Below are 21,505 nucleotides of genomic sequence, written 5' to 3'. Positions count from 1 at the left end.
TATGATCTGTTGTATGTCATGATGTTTTGATCCCCGACAGTGGAGCATAAGACAACTGCTGTTTTCCTTATTCTTTATTTTGAAGTGTTTGAATCAAAGATATGTCATCTGACCACACATTAACTAAAGGTTTTTACTTGTTTAAAGATGAGACTGTTCAAACAAATGAGTACTCTAGTCTTATTTAGACCATGTTTGTGTTTGTACACAGTGATGTCGTGTTCTGTGGGGCAGGTCTGAACTGGTGGCAGAAATTTAGATAGCTGCGTTGAATTAGTGATACTCTGGCTGAAGCTCTTTTTGACAGCTTTGTTTTACATCAAAATAAAGTTACTATGCCGCTTGCTTCCAGATGATTCAAATTTAGATTATATTTTTTAATTGCATTTTAATTTAAAATTAGATTTTTTATTAATAATTCTGATCACCAGTCGCTTCCATAGAGAAGCCCTTAGAACACATTAACATTAACAAGATGTTAAAAGATGTTATGTTGATATTAATAGTTGTAGCAGTTGCAGTCCCAGGCCTGTAGCCAGCCTGTTGAAGGGGACACACATGAGTTCTTAACATTCTCAACAAAATCATTAGTGGAAGGAGAATCACAAAAATGGTGCATTTACAAGATAAGGGCTTCTGTTTGGTTTCCATGACTTGGTTTAGAATTATTGGCCATCGTTATTTAAAAGGAGGACACATTTATTTATTTATTTGTTTAAAAAAAGGGGGGGGGGGTTCTTTCGTATCCACTGAACACCCCCTGGCTACTAGCTTGAGTCAGGGTGGTCCAAAGCAGCTGACCGTCCACACCGACGATCAAGAGTTAGTGGATGATGCACTCCATCCGTTGTTGCTATGATCGTTGGCTGTTACTTGCTTGTTCACTGGAGGCCATATTCCTCCAGTTTTCACTCGCAATAAACAGTCAGAAATCAACATTAATTTGATGCAAAACCTTAATTATTAATTATTCTCTCAGTGCTTTTGTTCCACATTCAGAGGAACACAGAATCACCGAGTTAAAGTAAAACTAACATTGATAAAGCTCAAAATCACCCTCAATTATGTTAATTAAATTAAACATCTATAAAACTTAAATCAAAAGCAAAGTCCCAAATAGATGCAGGGTCCCTTTTACTGGCTAGGTGTGATGGCACCTTTTGACAAATAACACGCTGGTCGGATTAGACGCTGGGTATGCTATGCATGTTGTAAATGCAAATCAGTATGTCAGGCACTCAATACCTTATTGTTGTTAAGACTGTATGTCTACAGGCTAGTGGTGCAGCCAACTTCTCCCCCTCTCTCTATCTCTTTTTCATGTGTCGCTATTTTCCAGTAAGATGAGCGCAAAATACAGGATGGTTTACTTCAAACAAATCAATGGGCAATTAATTTAAGTTTTGTAACATGTACAATAATAAAATATATTGAGGGTGAAGTTAGCACTTACATAGTCAATATTTATTCATTGTCGACCATGTTCATAACTGTTTATTTTCTATTCATATGTCATTCAATGAGAGCAAAAACCAAACACACCAGTGATATATATGTCTGATAATGGGTGGATCAACAGTAACCTGGAGTGGGGAAAAAGGTTTCTGATGCATCTCCCAAGAGATGACCCACGACCCCATTTACTGCTGCTGGATGTGCACAGCTCTCACGTGAACTTTCTTAAGCTGATGAAAGACAACGATTTCTCTGTTTTGAGCTTGCCATCCCATCCCACTCATTACCTGCAGCCAGCTGACAGGGCTTTTCAAGAGCCTTAAACAACCCTGGAGGCAAGAGGGGAGGATCGTCACAAGGGAAAGTGGTGGAAGAAGACTGGACAGGGTATTGTTCAGGCCACTGTTCTCCAAAGCCTAGGCAAATTCAGCAACACCATCAAATGCCCAGGCTGGCTTCTGAGGCTCTGGCATCTTTCATTTTAACCTAGCTCAGATCAAGGCAAGATTGTTTGCTCCGTTTGAAACAACTGAGCAACCCTTCAAGCAAACCACAGAGCTCCCAGAGGAAGACGTACTGCTCTGTGCACATCGAACCTATCAGCATCTCAAGGCCAATCATGGTGCAAACCACCTCCTCATCAATTTTTGTACATGAGTTTTAGTCAATTGTCAATTGTAGTAAAACTTTTCTTACTGGTCAAAACATGACAGTACTCTGCATTTTTTACTTTGTTGTGAATCGAGTTTTGTTGTTACAAGGCATGGTGTAGAAAAATGCTGAATAGAAAGTTTGTCTTTGGCCTAATCTGGTAGTCTATTAAAATAGTTATTGTTCTAGTTTTATTATTGACATGTTTTTATTATTACATGTTTTCATAAAACAAGATTTTAATATAACAGGTGTTTTTATTTTCATGAATCCAGATTCTAGATGTTTGATGACAGCGTTTAAGAAGTTACATGTTAAGGCCTTGTATTTATGCATGTCTCTTTTAAAAAAAAACATTTCTACAATTCACTTAGCAGACGCTTTTATCCAAAGCGACGTACATCAGAGAGTAAGTACAACACAAGCAAGGATCTAGAAAAAAAGGGAACAATGTCAGTAAGAGCAAACAATCAGCTTTGAGTCCGATTGGACACACAGGTGCTGACAGGAAGTGACCAGAGGCAAAGCACAACATTGACGGCAGTTCTTGGGAGCTCTAATCAGTATAGAAACCATCTTATAAGTCATCGTTATCAAACAAAAACAATCGTGACAACCATCATCATCAATAATATCGAAACCATCATCATTAAGTTAGTAGGTATTCATGAAAGAGCTGGGTCTTTAGCTTTTTCTCAAAGGTGCAGAGGGACTCTGCAGATCGAATGGAGTTTGGAAGTTCATTCCACCACCGGGGGGCAACAGAGGAGAAGAGTCTAGTCAGAGACTTAGGACCCTGTTGTGAAGGTTGGATCAGACGCCTTTCATTGGCAGAGTGTAGTGGGCGGGAGGGAGTGTAGACCTGGATGAGAGAGTTAAAGTAAGGAGGAGCCGTTATTGTCGCTGTTTTGTAAGCGAGCAGGAGAGTTTTAAATTTGATGCGAGCAGTAACTGGGAGCCAGTGTAAGGAGATGAACAGCGGAGTGACATGTGCTCTTTTAGGAAGGTTGAAGACCAGTCGTGCTGCTGCATTTTGTATCATTTGCAGGGGTTTGATAGTGCATGTAGGAAGAGCTGCCAGTAGAGAGTTGCAATAGTCGATGCGTGATATCACAAGAGCCTGTACCAGGAGCTGTGTAGCGTGTTCTGACAGGTAAGGTCTGATCTTCCTGATGTTGTACAGGGCAAATCGACATGACCGGGCAATCGAGGCTACTTGAACCTTAAAAGTTAGCTGGTCATCAATCATGACACCCAGGTTCCGGGCAGACTTTGTGGGCATGAGTTTGGTTGTTCCAAGCTGGATATTGATCTGTGGTTGCATAGAGGGACTGGCTGGGATGACAAGGAGCTCAGTCTTTGAAAGATTGAGTTGAAGGTGGCGTTCATTCATCCATTTAGAGATATCAGCAAGGCATGATGAGATTCTTGCAGAGACTGTAACATCGTCTGGTGGGAATGACAGGAAGAGCTGGGTATCGTCAGCATAGCAGTGGTATGAGAAGCCATGAGAGCGGATTATTGAACCAAGTGAGCTTGTGTATATGGAGAAGAAAAGGGGACCAAGCACTGACCCTTGAGGTACCCCTGTGGATAAGCTGTGCGCTTTCGACACTTCTCCCTTCCACGACACTCTAAAGGATCGCCCAGAGAGGTAGGACACGAACCAGCAGAGGGCAGATCCTGAGATGCCAAGTTCAGAGAGCGTGGATAGGAGGATTTGATGGTTGACTGTGTCAAAGGCAGCAGACAGGTCTAGCAGTAATAGAACTGAGGACTGACCCGCAGCTCTGGCAGCTCGTAGCGATTCTGTTACTGACAGTAGTGCAGTTTCAGTAGAGTGGCCCCACTTAAAGCCTGACTGATTTGGGTCAAACAGATCATTTCTGGACAGGAACTCAGAGACATATTGCAGTCTTTGATGTTGCCTTTTCAATAAAATACTTTGTAATTATTTACTTTTATTGAAAAAAAAAAAAATTAATATTTTAAAATATCGTAAAATATATTTTCTTTGTACACTGTACATGGTTTACATGGTGTAGCTTATCTGACAAACATTGTTGGTCTAATTCATGTGTGTGCACATTTTACTATGAGTGTTTTTGCAAATAAGCCTGCTTTGTATGAATCAAAGTAATTTTAAGCCTTAAAACTGCTGTCCCAGATTTCAGACACCACTGTCCCAGATTAGACAATCCACAAATTCTGAAAACATTCGGCACAGGAAACATTAATATGTGTGCCATTTTACCTATGAGCACAATCTCTGTAATTTGTCTTCTAATTGTATGAGGAGATATCTTGGAGATTTCTATATAGACATTGTTACTGATATTATGTGTTCTCTTAATATGAAAATATGTGACACAAATCGAAATATAAAAAAATGTCCCACATTATCCTAATCCACCCTAATTGACTATTTGACGATCCAGTTACCTTAATATTTGTCAGAAAGATTCACAATTGGTCTTGAATGAAAGGTCTCTGTTTAAAATGATAACACGAAATTATACAAATTTTAAAAATGTCCTGACCATGAGCGTAGGCTAAACCAGGATATGCACCAGCGTCTAAAATGCATTTTAATTTAGGGGTGGTTGACTTTGAAAGCTGGTTATACTGCGACACAGCTGCCACTCAGGAATGTTTCTCATACCAAAATATAATCTTCAGACGATGACATTTTTATAAATTATTACTAAGTTTTGCCACCATCAGTAGTACAAATGAATTTTGGGCTCTGGCCCACGGACTACAAGGAGGAAAGCGTGTGTGCATTTGGGACATTACACACATTCTCTATTCGCAGGCGGAGCCAATTAATAATTTGAAAAGTGAGCCACTGAGTTCATGTTTACAAAAGCAGGATGTAAGAAAGTTGTTGTGACTTATGTTACAATAGCACGTTTCAAGTAATACGTCTTGAAATTCTTCCTAACTTCACCGTAAAAGTAAGTACTAGTTTGTCAGGATGGCGGAGTGATCTACATTACGCCCCACCGAACTACTTGTGTCCAGGAGCTGGAGGATATGGCAGGGGGAGACGGAGGGAAGCTCTGCTGGAGAACGATAGAAAATCTTTGAGAAAGCAGAACCTATCATTGAACATCGAAAGAAATCAAGTCAAAGAGGTGCGTGCATTGATAAAGGGTATGTGACAAACGCCGTATACTTATAACACTGAAAAGTAGTTTAGTTAGCTACAATGGCAGGGTGCGCAGGACACAGGATAACTTTCCCTCGGAGGACTGGGCTAACAGCTAGCATTAGCTTAGCCTTAGATGTGAGAAGTTCAAAAAGTTTCTGGAAAGGAGGAAGAGGAGTAAGAATAAAGAGACGTGTGCTGAAAGTGTAAAGCATATAAAACTACAACTAGAAGAAGGCACCCGTAACTTTATACCTTCACAAATCCAGTGTTTGTGTTTCTTATGTATCTCCCTGTAAGTTCAAACGAACCGATTTGAGTTCTGATGTTAGCTTAGCTAGTTAGCAAATTCTCGAGGTTGCTTACATTAGCTACATACAAGGATAAGCTAAAGCCTCCGCAATGAGGTTTATTGTTTATTGTACGTATTTGTGTGAACCACTTCATATTGACGAGTAAGTTACTTTTACATACAACTGTTTTGGTATTTGTAAACCATCTTTTCTCTCTCTTTTCTGTCTTGTGGGTGGGGGGGGGGCTTCGTCTGTCTCCTGTACTTCATACTTGATAATTGTTTCACACATCAGAGTTATCTATGATGCGTGGGTCGTCTTGTGTCAATATTATGTCATTATTCCTCGAGTTAACTCCAGGAATAATGACATCTTTCCGGATATTTGTAGTTCACACATTCGGGTTATTTTTCATGTTTTTAGGAATGGCCTTCTGATAAGTGTGAAGAGATCAGTATTCATTGGGGCCTACATTTAATCTCCTGATCTTTAAAATAGTGTGTGGTAATGCTGAGTAATATTATTCAACGACACTGCTCAGGATGTAAGAAAACGTCTTTTCAATCAGTAATATTCAGTAACAATTCAACATAAATCAACATTTACTGAACATAAAAGAGAGATATTTAAAATGTATGTTCAGAAAGTGTTTATTTATTTGTTAACAGTTGATGGTGAAAGCAAAATGAGGCATAAGTGTGATGTTATCAGTTTGATTACCTTGTGTCTTAAGGGCCAAACACTCATTTAAATGGTAAAATGACTTTAAATTGATTGTTGCAGTGGTTAATCCTGGAAAGTGTAATGTATAAAATATTAAGTTCATGAAACGGTATGTCTCCTCTTAGAATGATTGAGCCATCCCTGTCTTTGAATGTTAAATTTATTCTTTGCTGTACTTGCCCCTCTACCATAAACTCATAAATGATTGCTGATGTAGAGCAACAAAGGCATTGACATATCTGGGGATGAATAAAAAGCTGCTTGAGGATTGTCTGGTGAATGTCAGAAAAAGGAACTGTTAAGTAAGGGTGGAAGTTTTCTTAGTGTGCACTCACACTAGGCAACCCTAAGCACGCTTCGTCCCTAAAGTCCAGTTAGTCTGACTAGTGTGAGATTGCTCCGATCCGTGCCCAAGCACGGTACACTGCCTTGGCCCTGGCACGCTTGGAAGAGGTGTGCTTCAGCACGGTATGGCTCATGCACAAGCATGATTCACAACGTGGACAGCCTTTATTGTCGCAAAATCCCGGAGTGTTCTGGCTGAATCGGACTCAAATGACTCAAAATAAGCCACAATGTGGTCAATAAAGTAGCTGTCATGTTCTGTGTTGTTCTCCGATGTGGGGTCGTCTGGTTCGCATCCTGAGTTTCTGATGCATTAAAATTAGGGCTAGGTTATATAGACCTAAAACCATATCTCAGTATTTCTAGCTGAATATTGATAAACAATATATATCTCTATTTTTTCTGTAAAGAGTCAAATCCACATGGGCCACATTTCAAATGTCAAAGAGGCACTTTTATTAACAGCCTTCCTGCTGTCAATTGTCAACATGTACATAAAATATGACAACAAAAACACCCTTGGTGAAATGTAAAAAAATAAGATGCTCCTTAAATATAATTAATGTTCCTTTCCTGCATAACAAGATACACACAGTTTTGTTTTTTTGCTGAGAGGGAGAGAGAGGTGGAGCAGGGTGAAGAGGGACAGACAGTGAGAGAAGTCCAAGCGGGCGGCTGTATTCAAGAAACGTTTAACATAATTTGAACTCTACTCTACGATATAAACAATATTGTCTGAAAAAACAAACAAAACAAAAAAAATATTGTCTTACCCTATATTTCCTTCTAAAATATCGATATATCTCACAAATTCGATACATTGCCCAGCCCAAAACTAAAAGGACACCATCAGCTCAGTTTCCATGCATCTGAGGGACGCACCTCATCATTCCAATACAGAACAATGTATTGTGAATAGAAAAACCTCTTGTTGAAAAAGGATTTTGTTTCTATCAGATTTTGTACTGCCAGAGCTTTGGCCAATATGACCCATGCTGTCACTGAGAACATGTTTTTCTGAGGACAACGTTTGGTGAATTTGTTATGTACAGTTGCAATTACTGCATTATGCTGGTGTGTGGCGGCACTGTATCATCGTCAAAAGTAAAAAAAAATCTGCAGAGTAGAGAGTCGGCAGGCATGGGTTGCCTCTACCTAAAAAATAAATTAAAATATAAGACATTGATTTACAAATGCACGTTCAGCCTGCGAAGGACTCATTCACATGAGACAACTGGCACTGTTTGTCTCTGTGAAGAGACTCTAGTCTTTCATAAACATCTCTGATGACCTGAGATTAACACAGAGCAGCACAAGATTTCACGATTAAATGTCCAGTTTTTGTTTTGCGTCTGCCATTCTGTCCGACTTTGAGAAATTAGGTCTTGTTGACAAGTAGCTCTGTTAAGTTAGCTGCCCGGCTACCAGTACTGTTGCCCGGCATGAGTACGGGACTTCAGACCACCAGTATTTTGAACTTATCAGGCCCAGGGAAGGGGGTTTCTCCTTGGGTAAAGTGCAGTGTTTCCCCTATATGCATCTAGCAGTGGTGGTGCACCGCTGCTGAAATATGGCCACAGTTGCTGATATTTAAAAAAAATGAGTTATGAAATAAATGATTCATTTTCTTTGGTAAATGACTCCTTTCGTCTTTTTGCCATTACCCACTTCCTGGGTTATGACAATAGGTTGGTTGTTGGTTAATTATGTTGTCCAATAAATGTAAATAGTTACTAAAACATTATTCCACTTCACTACCACTGCTACAACTGCAACCTAGGGGAAACACTGAAGTGTCCTTGTTTGATGACAGGGAAGTTATGTTAAACTGTAGCAAAGAGATGAGCATTGAGTTTAACCAGGACTCTTTCTCTTGGTATGGCGAAAGCACGATGTCTCAGGCTGTGAAAGCGGCTGCAAAGGGAAGAGTTGGAGTTGGAGCTCATTTGCCCCAGAGTTAGCACTAGCTCCAGGCATCCCGAGTAACAGAACTCCCTCTCGTCTGACTCGACCCCAATGTCAAAATCCAAGCCAGTCTCACTTTAATCTCTGGGTTTTTAATATTGATGTTATTCTGTGTCTTGCAACGACACAACTTCCCTATCTAAACATAAACAGTTCCACAGAGCACCCCTACAGGCCTGGAGCACTTCCGTTGTGAAGGCTGAACTTCCAGTGTTTCTGTATTTGCAGTTATTTTCTGAATATTTATGTTTTTGACTTGTTTTGTTTCTGTATCCACAGCACAGTAGATGTTAATGCATTTTTTTTAAACCTTTTTTGCAGCGGGCTTGTTTCTTTTGCAGCGTGTTTCAGCTGTTGCATTTGTTTTAGGAGTTTGCACTTGATTTTCAATTTGCAGCGTTTAAGTGATACTTCTCACATCAGGTCAGACTTTTTAATTACGTGCTGATACTCTGGGGTTTCATCATTCAAGTGTCCCTCCATTGTCAAATAATATAACGGGAATATTAATTGCATACGTCTGCAAGGGAGATATACACACAGCAGGAGCGCACACATACGGGCAGCACACACGAGCTGATCTGCCATGGGCAGAGAGTTTCTCCTCCTGTTTATCGAACCATTTTCTTCTCTGCTGATGTGCGCCTCACGTCTTCACTGCCTGCATGTTGTTGTGTGTGTGGCCATCCAATAGTTTTTGTGTCACTACGCGGGGCATGAAATGGCTTATGTGAGTCTGATCGCCACCGAATTGGCTTTACTTATGTGGACCGGCCGGTCACTGATCAGGGCCGAGCAGGCTGAAAACCTGCAGGTTCCGTTCACATGGTGATCTATCTGTGCACCCCCAGAGGTGATCATATTAGCGAGGTCCGGACCTCGTTAGTTAAAAAAATGTTTGAACGAGTAGGCCTACAATAATGTATTTCTATTCATTGATTTCCATTATTGCTGCTTGACGTGATGTCAGTCAGCAGCTCTCATAATCACATTCTGTATTACGTTTGAAGTCTACATGTTTTTAAATGAATGCATCACTGTATAAACAGGTTCCTGATGAACACTAAAATAGATTTAAAGATACAAAAAAGGACACATTACTAAATCATTTTAAAGTGGTGCAGAAAATGCTCATTGTGCATAAAAATTTATCAGAATGTAGAGAAAACATTTCTCGTGCTTTAAAATTGTTCAGAGGGAGACACCCAGACCCCCAACAAAGACATTTAAAAACATATAATAAACTTATCAGCACAGCTTTTGTGCATTTAAAAACATTATACAGGAATATAAGTGGTTAAACTGGTCAGTATCTTGCAAACATTTTTTAAAGCTTAAAACTACAACTTTAAATCAGGCACAAGATTAACTTACTGTTTTTATGTTGCGTCTGCTTCACTGTCAACATGCGCCTCTCGCTCTTTCTTGGCCCGTGAGAGAGCAATGTGTCTTGATATCCTATTATTAAATTAATACACAGCACCCTGATGTATCGATAAGTAGTACCAATACCGCTACTGCTTTCAATAAAATCATTACTATACCCATCCCTACTGATCGATCTCCCTCATTTTGTACTCCTCTATATACTCTGCAGGGGACCAGATTGTGAAAGAAAAAGAGAGACGTCTATAGCTGTTTTCACATATGCGCTCTGGAAAATATTTAGATAATTTCAGGAGGACTGCTCCAGAGATTCTCCCGACCTGGCTGTTCTCACATATACTGTACACCTCACAGCTGGAGACTATCCCTGTCAGACGGGAGGGCGGGCGGGGTTCTCCTGAGATAAGACGTGAGTGACGTTAAATAACAACGCTGAAGTAGCGGACGAAGCAACAGAGTCTGCTAGAATGACAATGATTGCCTTTATATCATTGCTATGTGTAGTCCAACGGAATGACAACATCAAAAAAACAGCGGAGAACAACTTACTGGCGAACAGAAAACGTAATGCAGCCGTTTAATTACGTGCACAGAGATCGTAGTGTTTGCGTGCAGACACTCTATGCACCTTTGCAGCAGTAACTGTATAGAAACGTCACTCCCCCTACTATTGGCTCAAGGTGAATTCTCCGGAGAATATCCTGCTGCGTTCTCACATCAGCCCACTCAGACTTGCTTCGGAAAAATACTAGGGATCTGGCAGGAGAAACTCTGAAGTCTGAGCGAAAAATTCAGCTGTTTGTGTTCACATATAGAGCTCCTCCGGGAAATATCTTGACTTTTTCAGGAGATTTCTACAAGTGCGAAAGCACTAAAATTTAGTATTTTTAAGTTATAACACCAAACTTGTGTGGTTTTTATTGTCCCGTTATGTGCAGCTGCTTGCTGCAGATGTGATTCTGTTCTCTCTTGGTTTTGATTACAAGCCTCCACACACAGCTCACCAGCAGTGATAACGGGGTTGCAATTAAAACTTTTTTTTCCCTGAATCTGCATCGATACATGTATTTGCAAGGAGCACATGACAATATATTGACATATTGATTTTTGAGCACAGCCCTACTGGATTTTGGCAATTATTACCGTGCAGCATACTGTATCATCGTGCAGGCAGGTTCAAGTGTGTCTGTCATTCAATCAGCCTTGACCTCAAATGTGCCATGAGAAGATCCTATAAATGATTGTTTTTGTTTGTTTGAGGTTTTAGTAGAAACAATAGAAATGAAATAAAATTGAGAACATCTCTCATGCAGTGTTATTGATAATTGATCATTGTTATGAATGTAATCTGTGTTAGAGTGCCTGAAGTCTAAAAGCTCAAAATGTTTGTGTTTAACACCTGGTATATTAACTTACAAGTTAGTGTTTACAGTACATGGATGAGGACTATTGTCTTACATAGACAACATGATGCAGTGTTACTGTTTGTTTACTCTACACTGAAGCCAAAACTGTTGCTGCTACGCTGTTGATTATAAGTGACATGATTACACTAAATTCCTGATGAATTCAATGTTTCATCAAGTAACTAATTGCAACTAACATGATATCACTGTTGTTATGTATTATCTTTACTTAGGAGTATATGCTATGTGGTGGTCTAATGTCGCAAATGCAGCATCAAATTAAATGTGTTTGACACAGCTGCAACTTTTTACCTAGCAGGTTTTGCAGAAGATGGCCCATCGTCTTGAATAACATGCACTTAACGTGTTGGAGTTGGCCATGGTTTCACGTAGAGTTGAAAAAATACAAATCCTGTGAGAGAATCCTGATCTCAATTCTCATGAAAAATTGTGATTCACATTTTAGCAAGAATTGTGCTCCCCTATGTAGGTGTGATTGTGGCTGCTTGTCAATCTCTGTATGTCAGCCCTGTGACTGACTGGCAAGTGGAGCACGTTAACATATTAATTAATATTCCTGTAATAATATTTGGTCACGGAAGGACACTTGAATGATAAAGCCTCAGTGTATGAGCGAGTTTGTCCTGATTTGAGAAGCAGCCTATCACTTTGAAATATTATAAATTAATAGGGCTGGGAATCTTTGGTTGTCTCACGATTCGTTTTCAATTCTTGGGGGTTATGATTCAATTCAGAATTGATTTTCGATTGAAAATGATTCTGAATTCATAGATCCATGGTCTCAATGACTATTTATGAATTATTACTTCAGGATCTACTCCAGTCATCTTTGAGACTGGCTGAATTTGTTGTTGCTCTATTTGGCATTCTACTGAGTTAAAGCTAGCTTTAGCACTTTGAAGGGAGTGACTGATTAGACCCTCCAGCCCCCCCTCCCCCTCTTTTTTTTTTTTAATTAAAAGAAGTTTGGAAGTTATGAATCGATTTTAAATCTTAGAAGAGAAGAATCTCGATTTTTACATAGATTTTTATGCCAACCTCTTTCAATTAATATTGATTATTAATGGGTATAAACATGATTAAGTCTTTGTAACCACAAATAGCATTCACCGAGGCAGTGAGAGATAGAGGCAGACAGGTGAGAGAGTCTGTAAGTGATAATTTCTTCAGGAGTCAGGGAGAATTCAGCTGAACAGAGTAAAGCAGTAAACTTCTGTTTCTATCTTTTGATTCATTATTGTGATACATTTAAAAACCTCGGGATAAAGAGTAATGGCTGTTTGAATCTTTCAAGTGAACATTTAATGCAGAGAATTCAGTTAATGTGTTAAAGATCATTTAATACTTTTGTTTGTTTGTTTGTTTTACTTAACATAAATACACTTCCATGTTTATGGCATAAAACTGAAGTAGAATTCAGGTAACAAAGGGTTTGACTCTCTAAATGTTCTAGTGGAGATTCATATGAGTGAGAATTAGAGATGGTCATGTTACTTGTTTTTAGGGTTTTTTTGTAACCGTTAACAGTCAGTGTTAACAAAAAAATAATATAAATCAAAGACATCTTCCAAAAATGGTTCGCATTTGCTGTCAATAATAGAGCTTTAAAGACAGATAATTGGTATCGGCCAAAACCTGTATCGGCAGGTCAGACTAAGTAAAAAATCTCTAATGCATCTCTATTTTTTAGCCACCCAAATGTCTTTCTCTGCATATTGATACATGTTCATCACCATTTGAGCTTTTTCTGCACCACTTAGTTATTATTCAGTACTGTTTCCTCTTTTGAGTCAACATCCGAGGTACGCACTTGCTGATATCGCCTCCTTCTGTTTCATTTTAGATTCTGTTGTCACAACAGCTGAGCGCAGAAAAACTCAGGTGGCAACAGTTTAAACAACATGATTATATCTCCCATCGCTGACTGTTTGAGCACAGCTCTGTTTGACTCTTAGCAGACTGTTCAGTCTCATTGGCTCATTCAAAGGCTTCGTTGGGTCACCGTCAAAAGTGTAGAAAGTAACTGTGCAAACTCTGTAAATAAACATTTCTTGTCCCCTGTCAGTTAGGACAGATCGCAAACGGTTCCATATGGGCCGGCTGTGGCTCGGTTGGTAGATTCAGTCGTCTTTCAACCGGAAGGTTGCAGGTTCGATGTGTCCTTGGGCAAGACATTTAACCCCAAGTTGCTCCCGCTGCTTTGGCGGCAGCGTATGCATGTATGTGATTTGGATGAGTTACTTCTGATGATCTCTCTACATAGCAACCTCTGCCATCAGTGTGTGGAAGTGTAGGTGGGACAAGCGGTGTAAAAGCGCTTTGGGTAGTCACAAGACGAGAAATGATTTTTTCTTGTTATTCTTGGCTAAGTGGTTTAATCCTTATTGCTGGTTACACCAGCCCAATATTGTGTGCAGAAGTGCGAGACGCCTTAAAAATTAATTGAACTTTTTTTCTTATTTAAATGTTTATATTGTATTATAATTGTGATGTTTTTACAAATATTGGGAACATTAGAGCAGGGGTTCTCAAACTTTTTTAGACCATGGACCCCTTTCAGGTGAGACATTTTTCCAAAGAACCCCCTCATTATCGTATCGTTGATAAGCATGTATTAATACTATGTTTAATGTACTATACTTTGCAAGAATAGAATTAGGCTACATTTACACACAGTAATTCATTTTATAAACCTTGAGAAAATGTTGGCTCAGAGGTGTTTTAATCATTGCGCACTATGAAGTGATGTCACGATCATATCAGAATTGATCTAATGGCACAAAACTAAAGTGGGCGGGAGTATTAGACAAAATAGCTGATTATATTGGTGCAAGAGGTCCCACTTTGTAGATATGCTTTTTCAATGATATAGCACACTTTGACAATTGTTTGTAAATTATTCCGCGGACCCCCAAGCTATGGTTTGCGGACCCCTGGGGGTTCTGGTACCCCTGTTTGAGAATCACTGCATTAGAGGGCCCATGTACATTAAGCCATACTGATGAGTGTGTTGCTTATGATGTAATGTATCTGCTCTTTTTTTCTCTTTGTTTTGCAGGACACCGCAGTGGGGTAGAACATGGACTCTTTATTGATGGAGAAATCAATCTAGCAAGTGGCTTGGGCTTGATGTTAAGAAGTGAGCACTTCATTATTTCTAAGCCTGTCAACCGGCTCAAGACAATTTGACAGAGGACGGAGGTCCTGATCCCAGCTCCTGTGGCCTGCTCCTTCTCTCTTCATAAGTGGGGGTGACCCAGCTCAGGGCCAGCTTGCTGCAGGGCCCTTCCTGAGCAGCAGAAGCTGCATCCGGCTTGCAGAGTCCCATCCTTCCCCTGCTTCCTGTCAGACAAGTATTAGGCCCTCTGTCCACTACCCCACCCTTATCTCTTTTAGCCTGTCAGACTCCTACTCCCCACCCCTCACCCCAAGTAGTTTCCCTGGTCCTCTCTTTCACAAGTTTTTGATTTCAAACTCTAGTTTGAACTTATTTGTAGGAAACCTGTGGACCCTCCTTGGTCCCTTCAACATATACAGACTGCAACATGACCTCCATGTCCAGTCTCTTCTCCTTCACAAGCCCAGCAGTGAAGCGGCTTCTTGGCTGGAAGCAAGGAGACGAAGAGGAAAAATGGGCAGAAAAAGCTGTGGATGCCCTGGTGAAAAAGCTGAAGAAGAAGAAAGGAGCCATGGAGGACTTGGAGAAGGCTCTTAGCTGCCCTGGGCAGCCCAGCAAGTGTGTTACTATTCCAAGATCATTGGATGGCCGACTACAGGTTTCTCATAGAAAAGGTCTGCCTCACGTTATCTACTGCAGAGTGTGGCGCTGGCCTGACCTCCAGTCTCACCATGAGCTTAAGCCTCTGGAGGTGTGCGAGTACCCGTTTGGTTCCAAACAGAAGGAGGTCTGCATCAACCCATATCACTACAAACGAGTGGAGAGTCCAGGTGGGTACTCAGAAATCCGTCACAACTGAGAACTTTATTCCCCGTCATTTCCATATTTGTAATGATGTTTAGCTCAGTGTCAATCTGACTGTTCCCCCCATAAACATGAGGATCTGATAAAGCTGTAACAAAAAGATCAGAAGCAAAATCTCCACACATTGTCTATTTTATTTTCTCCAATTTAAGGGTTTTATTCATTTTCTATTATTTAATTTTAAATTCGATATCTTTGTTTTTGTACCTTTGGTAAAATATAATAAGACATTTTATAACAATGTTAGTCAAGAACTTTATGGTAGTGGTGTTACAAGTCTTGTCCCCTCCATTTCTACTTTTCCAAGCCTGTCTAGAAGCTTACATTTCCTCGTCAAAACTGAAGATGATACATTATTCACAAGGGTTAAGTCAGCTAGGCTTTCAGGGCAAAGATGTGTGTGTTAGACATCAGTACCTGACGTATAATATTCAGTTGTTTCAGAAGAAAGAAAATAACATTCCTCCCCCTCACTATGTTTTGTATGAATTTAACCAACTTTCTTTTCCACCCCTTTGTTTCTCCCTCCCAGTGCTCCCTCCTGTCCTGGTACCACGACACAGCGAGTTCAACCCTCAGCACAGCTTGCTGGTACAATTCCGCAATCTCACCCACAATGAGCCACACATGCCACTCAACGCCACCTTTCCAGAATCCTTCCCGCAGCCGCACAGTGGGGGCGGCAGCAGCAACAGTGGAGGAGGTTCCTTTCCCATCTCTCCTAACTCCCCATACCCTCCATCGCCAGCCAGCAGCGGTACTTACCCAAACTCTCCTGCCAGCTCGGGGCCCTCCAGTCCATTCCAGCTACCAGGTATGCCCAATAAACTGCAAATTTGGTTGTCACACAATAAACTTTACTTTCATTTATTACAATGATGATAATAATTTAATGATTAACTAAAAGTATGAGAGGTAATTTTATTCAACGACTGTTTTTCCATGAAGAAGCCGACGCATTGGCAAACTAAAAGTAGATCTGTGATCATAAAAACTCAGACAAAACATGAGTTTAGTTTTCGGTTACGAGAGAAGACGAAGAAGGCTGTCATTCAGGCCGTGAGGTCCTTGCGTGTGCCTGCAATCTGTCACGCGCTCTCTCCTCTTACTATCTCTCTCGCTCTCTCGTGCACGCAGCAATTTTATGAATAAATGAAAAAATGTAATAAAAACAGAAATATACTTGAACGGCCCGTCCAGGTATGATCTATGTGTGGGAAACACTGATACGGGTTCTACTTATTTTCCGGATTATCTATTTATAGCAAAATATGTAATGAGACATTTTGGATGCAATACATTGAATAATTCAGTGAAATTATTACTAAGATTAGCAATAACTGTTTTCCACTGTCCAGTGGTTTGGACCCCTTTGTAGTTTGAAATGATGTGTGTCTGGGGATTTCTTCTCTATCCTGTTTTAGTTTTCTACAGACGATATCTGTTGGCTTAGTGGCTGCAGGAAGTTGGCAGAAAATATTTTAATGACATTTAAGGATTTCAGAATATACTGTATATATAATTGTTTGTCTGGAAAAGCTTAATTGTCAAAATAGAAAAACATAGTAAGCATCATTAACATTAAAATGTCCTCAATGCCTTGAAGTGGGGGTTTCCTGTTTGCCTCAATAATGAGCTAATTTTGCGTCTCTGTCAGGAATAGATCATTGTTTGGCCTAACAAGTGAGTCATATGTCTGGTACATGTTCTGTGGTGTGTGTTTGTGTGCTAGCAGCAACACCTGGTTTCATCCTTTCTAACTGCACCCTTTATATGACAGCTGACACCCCACCCCCTGCCTACATGCCCCCCGATGAGCAAGTTGGCCAGGAGAGCCAGTCCATGGAAACAAGTAGCACGGTGGCTCCACAGACCATCACAAGAGGAGGTTAGTAACATTTAGACTGACATCGGCTCAATGTTTAAAAACTAAAACAAATGTCATCACTGGTCCGTTTAGGGAGGGTTCCAGAGAACACTACAAAGTCTAATATCATTTTAGCAAGAGTACACACGGACTCCACATTAACCTTAGTGACTGGTGTAGTCGGGAGTCATTAGTGCTGACATGAAATACAATTTATCAACGATTTGTTTTAGTCAGCAACTTCAAGTCAACATCTCCCACTCTGCCCCGAGGATACACCTCACTATGACAGCTGACTTTGCTAACTTCACGTTTCTGACTGTGGAGTCTCACTCTCAGCGGGTGTGTCTCTGAGTGGGGTATATTTAAGCTAGGCAAGGTCTGCCCTCAAAGGCTACAGGGGGCTGGCTAACTCGTATTGCAAACGATGACTGTGGATCAGTTGTTCAGAACCTCAACTCTAAATCTGAATCCTTTGCCTCCAAAGCTGGGATAAATTAGATGAAATGCATGTACCATTAACGGTAAAGGAGGATGAGGAGTAACTAAACATCTAACACACAGAGCAGGAGAGGCAGAAAAAGAAGCCATAGCAAGAGAAGCTAATTGCTTAGCTGAATATAGGTAGTTGAATAAAGAAAATGATTTAGCAGATCAGTTGCTAGATAGCAAGAGTGCTTTTTGATGACTTCTGTGTGTCTAAAGGTTGCACGTTTTATAAACAGTGGTTAGAAATACTGTAGATGAAAATGAACATCTTAGATTCATCTGGTGCCCTGTATCGCATTGCATTTTATGTTTAACTTTTAAAAATGTGAAATATTCATGTCAAAGGTTCCATATTTTGTTCATTTTCAGATTTATACTTTTATTTTGGGAATAATTGGAAAGGCAGCCATTTTTTTGAAAAGCTCTTTGAAGTGCACTTGGCAAAGCTGCAGACCCCCACACATGATGTCATTTTAAAGCTCCATTTGTTCTCTTTTAAGATCAGCATAAGTTAATAGAGTGACATGTGTAGCATGAGAGATAGAAACCCAAATATAAATGAAGTGCTGGGTCTCAAGAAGATTGATGAAAGTGGGCTTGGCCTATCACATATCTGCTCATTACGGAGGAAAGGTTGTTTTAGGGGTGTTCCTATTTAATTTGTCACTCTGGGTGGATATTAGGACTGTTAATACACTGGGATTGTTATTTATTTAAGTTGGAAAATAAACAGGGGACACTTTTTGAATATAAGTTGTAAATCCATTTAAGCATTTGTTGGAATAATATATGAACTAATAAGAGTTAGAAAGGGTCAGGGATGTATACGTTTTACTTCTACCTGCTTCTATTCGGGCACTCTTACTTTTGTTTTGTTTGTTTTTATTATCTTGTTTTAATCAGTCATTCATTCATATTCAAGATGCCTTTGATCAATCCTGTTGAAACTGACTGGAGACATCATTGTTTATTTCCTGAACATACACACTGAGTTTCATTCAAACCTGTTGAAGGGTAGACAAATTAAACATTGAGTGAGCGATTATTGAAATGCTGCAGGGTTTGTAATGATGAAATGACTAATTCGTTGTTCTCCCTCGCCCCTTTGGCAGTTCTTGTTTTCAGTTAGTTCTTTAACACACACAGCACATCTTGTAGCTCACTCAAATATATTCACCATGTCATGAAAGCCATCACACATCTACACAGTATGGTATTTAAGAAATACAATAGGTTACAGATGCCCTGGTAACGATAGACATAGCTAAGTTGTTGCTTTAATAAAGTGTTAAATATGCAGGCCTGCTGCTTGGTAATGCTAGAATTCCCAGCACAGGTTTTGCCATGGCATCTCACCAGGTTAAATTGTATTGCTACCATTGTACCTGATAGCCTCTATACAAAGCATACAAACTCTCAGTTTTCTCTCCCTCATAATAAAGGAGCAATATGTCAGATATCTACTGAATGAAATCATCAAAGAACTTCACAATATCACCAGACATTAAGAAAACATGCTGTGTTGAAGTTCTGGCTTCTCTGACAACAATGCAGCAGCCAGTGTTTCCTCTTTCTAACTTTAGACTGGTCCTGAATGGTCTTGGTTTGGTTTTTTACCAGAGAAGGTAGTTGGTTTTAAGGCACTCTCACAAAGCTGTTTAGAACAAGCCTCGGTTTGCAGGTCAAACTGCAAACCATCAGGTGTTGAACTATTTGAAGCAGGCAAGGGAACTTCAGATATAACTGATATTACCCGACCTCAAACGCCTCTGCATTTTTATAAAAAGCTCCACGAGCAGAAACAAGGTCAAACTGGGAGAAATGTTGGAAATGCTTTTGAAAAATGTGGAGAGGTTAGAACCCAGAAAGTTTTCAACAACGATGCAGAGCTGGCTAAACACTGAAGCTTCAGTTTTGACGACACTGCAACCTGTGTGAGCATCAACTTTAGGGAGGAGACAGCGCTCTCCAGTATTTAGAATTTGGACTGCAGTACCCATTTTAAATGCTGGTCACCTGTTTTCTTTCCCCCAGATGTACAACCAGTTGAGTATGAGGAGCCAAGCCACTGGTGCTCGATTGTCTACTATGAACTCAACAATCGTGTAGGTGAGGCTTACCATGCATCATCAACCAGTGTACTGGTGGATGGCTTCACTGACCCTTCAAACAACAAGAACCGCTTTTGCCTTGGACTCCTGTCAAACGTCAACCGTAACTCTACAATTGAGAATACTCGCAGACACATTGGCAAAGGTATGACTAACAGTTACAGCACAACAGGTACATTGGTAGGCATTCACAGAGGCCGCTTTTAATGCTCAGACCATCATTTGTATGTCTTTTAACTAGGAGTGCACCTGTACTATGTGGGAGGGGAGGTGTACGCAGAATGCCTCAGTGACACCAGCATTTTTGTCCAGAGCCGAAACTGTAATTACCACCATGGCTTTCATCCCACAACCGTCTGCAAAATCCCCAGTGGATGCAGCCTTAAGATTTTCAACAACCAAGAATTTGCTCAGCTGTTGGCCCAATCAGTCAACCATGGCTTTGAGGCCGTCTATGAGCTTACTAAGATGTGTACCATAAGGATGAGCTTTGTCAAGGTAAGGCTTCCAGGAAATAACTTCAAGAGGGTAATGATACAACCTAGACACCGCAATACAAGTCTCATCATTTTTTTGTTATCACGCAAACATCATCCTATCATATTTTCTGTTTTCTCACAGGGCTGGGGTGCAGAGTATCACAGACAGGATGTCACCAGCACCCCCTGCTGGATTGAGGTGCACCTGCACGGGCCCCTTCAGTGGCTGGACAAGGTGCTAACTCAAATGGGCTCACCTCTCAACCCAATCTCCTCTGTGTCCTAATGATGGCCTTGTTGGAGTATGGGGAAATCCTTTCCACATTTTTGTTAATTTTTCTGTTCTTCCCTTCTGTGATTTGTAATTTAAGTTGTTCTTACTTTTTGAACTGTTTACACCTAACTTTGGGAAAGGATATTGAACTGTGGCTGGAAATGTAACAGTCTGAACCATTTGTTCAGTTGTTGTAACATCACAAGCATATACCTAAAAAGGAGAGGGAAAAGTATTAGTAACAGCATTAACACAGTACAGCTTGACGAAGTACAACAGGAACTATTGAGGGCACATTTGTCACACTTTAATACAAGTCCAAAATTATTTTTTGCATCAAGTTTTTATTCTTTTGTCAAATATTTTTGTTTGTATGTTTAGTTGATAACGAAGCCAATATTTCAGTACTCTGCCTTGTGTACCAATGACAAATCTCTGAAAACATTTCTGACATCATCTCAGTGTCAGACATTCACATTGTAAAGAAACAAACATTTATGACGCATTGGGCTAAGTTATAACACATTCTTTCTTTTTCTACACGATAAAAAAGAACACTGAGCTACTGCCTTTAAGAGATGGTTGTGTATGTCGAACTGTTTTTAACATGGGAGATCAATCACTGTAATAGTTTAATATACCATAAGCTAACAACGTTTTCAACTGTATAACTTTTGGAAAAGCACTAGTTGGTTGAATATGATCAGACAATGGACAGCATTATGGATTCTTATTTGTACTCTTGCGCAAGTAAGAGAGACTATTTTCCAAACTAATTCTATTAACTACGAGCAGTGCACTCTGTGTTTTTTCTGAGGCATTTTTAAATTTCGGTGTATGTACAAGGCAATATGTTCATAGAATATTGACACTAGCTAAAAGAAATAAAACAGTTATTCAGTAACAA

At 40.0% G+C, this 21,505-nt stretch overlaps 1 protein-coding gene across 2 annotated transcripts; it reads left to right on the top strand.

Annotated features, from left to right (window-relative positions):
- The first annotated feature begins 4,989 nt into the window (after nucleotides 1-4,989).
- On the top strand, nucleotides 4,990-21,505 carry smad5 (SMAD family member 5). 2 transcript variants are annotated; one of them, XM_061048735.1, is made up of 7 exons: nucleotides 4,990-5,243; nucleotides 14,455-15,344; nucleotides 15,911-16,192; nucleotides 17,159-17,266; nucleotides 19,769-19,990; nucleotides 20,087-20,343; nucleotides 20,467-21,505. In XM_061048735.1, exons 2-7 carry the CDS (start codon nucleotides 14,942-14,944, stop codon nucleotides 20,608-20,610), a joined length of 1,416 nt encoding a protein of 471 aa, XP_060904718.1. In that variant the 5' UTR covers nucleotides 4,990-5,243; nucleotides 14,455-14,941; the 3' UTR covers nucleotides 20,611-21,505. The 2 variants fall into 2 exon arrangements, with proteins under 2 accessions (XP_060904718.1, XP_060904717.1); XM_061048734.1 differs by having other exon boundaries at nucleotides 4,990-5,262.

The sequence above is a fragment of the Labrus mixtus genome, chromosome 10 (genome assembly GCF_963584025.1).
Source record: "Labrus mixtus chromosome 10, fLabMix1.1, whole genome shotgun sequence".
Lineage (NCBI taxonomy): Eukaryota > Metazoa > Chordata > Actinopteri > Labriformes > Labridae > Labrus > Labrus mixtus.
Note: the sequence above shows the minus strand (reverse complement) of the source record. Positions and strands in the feature narration are given on the sequence as shown.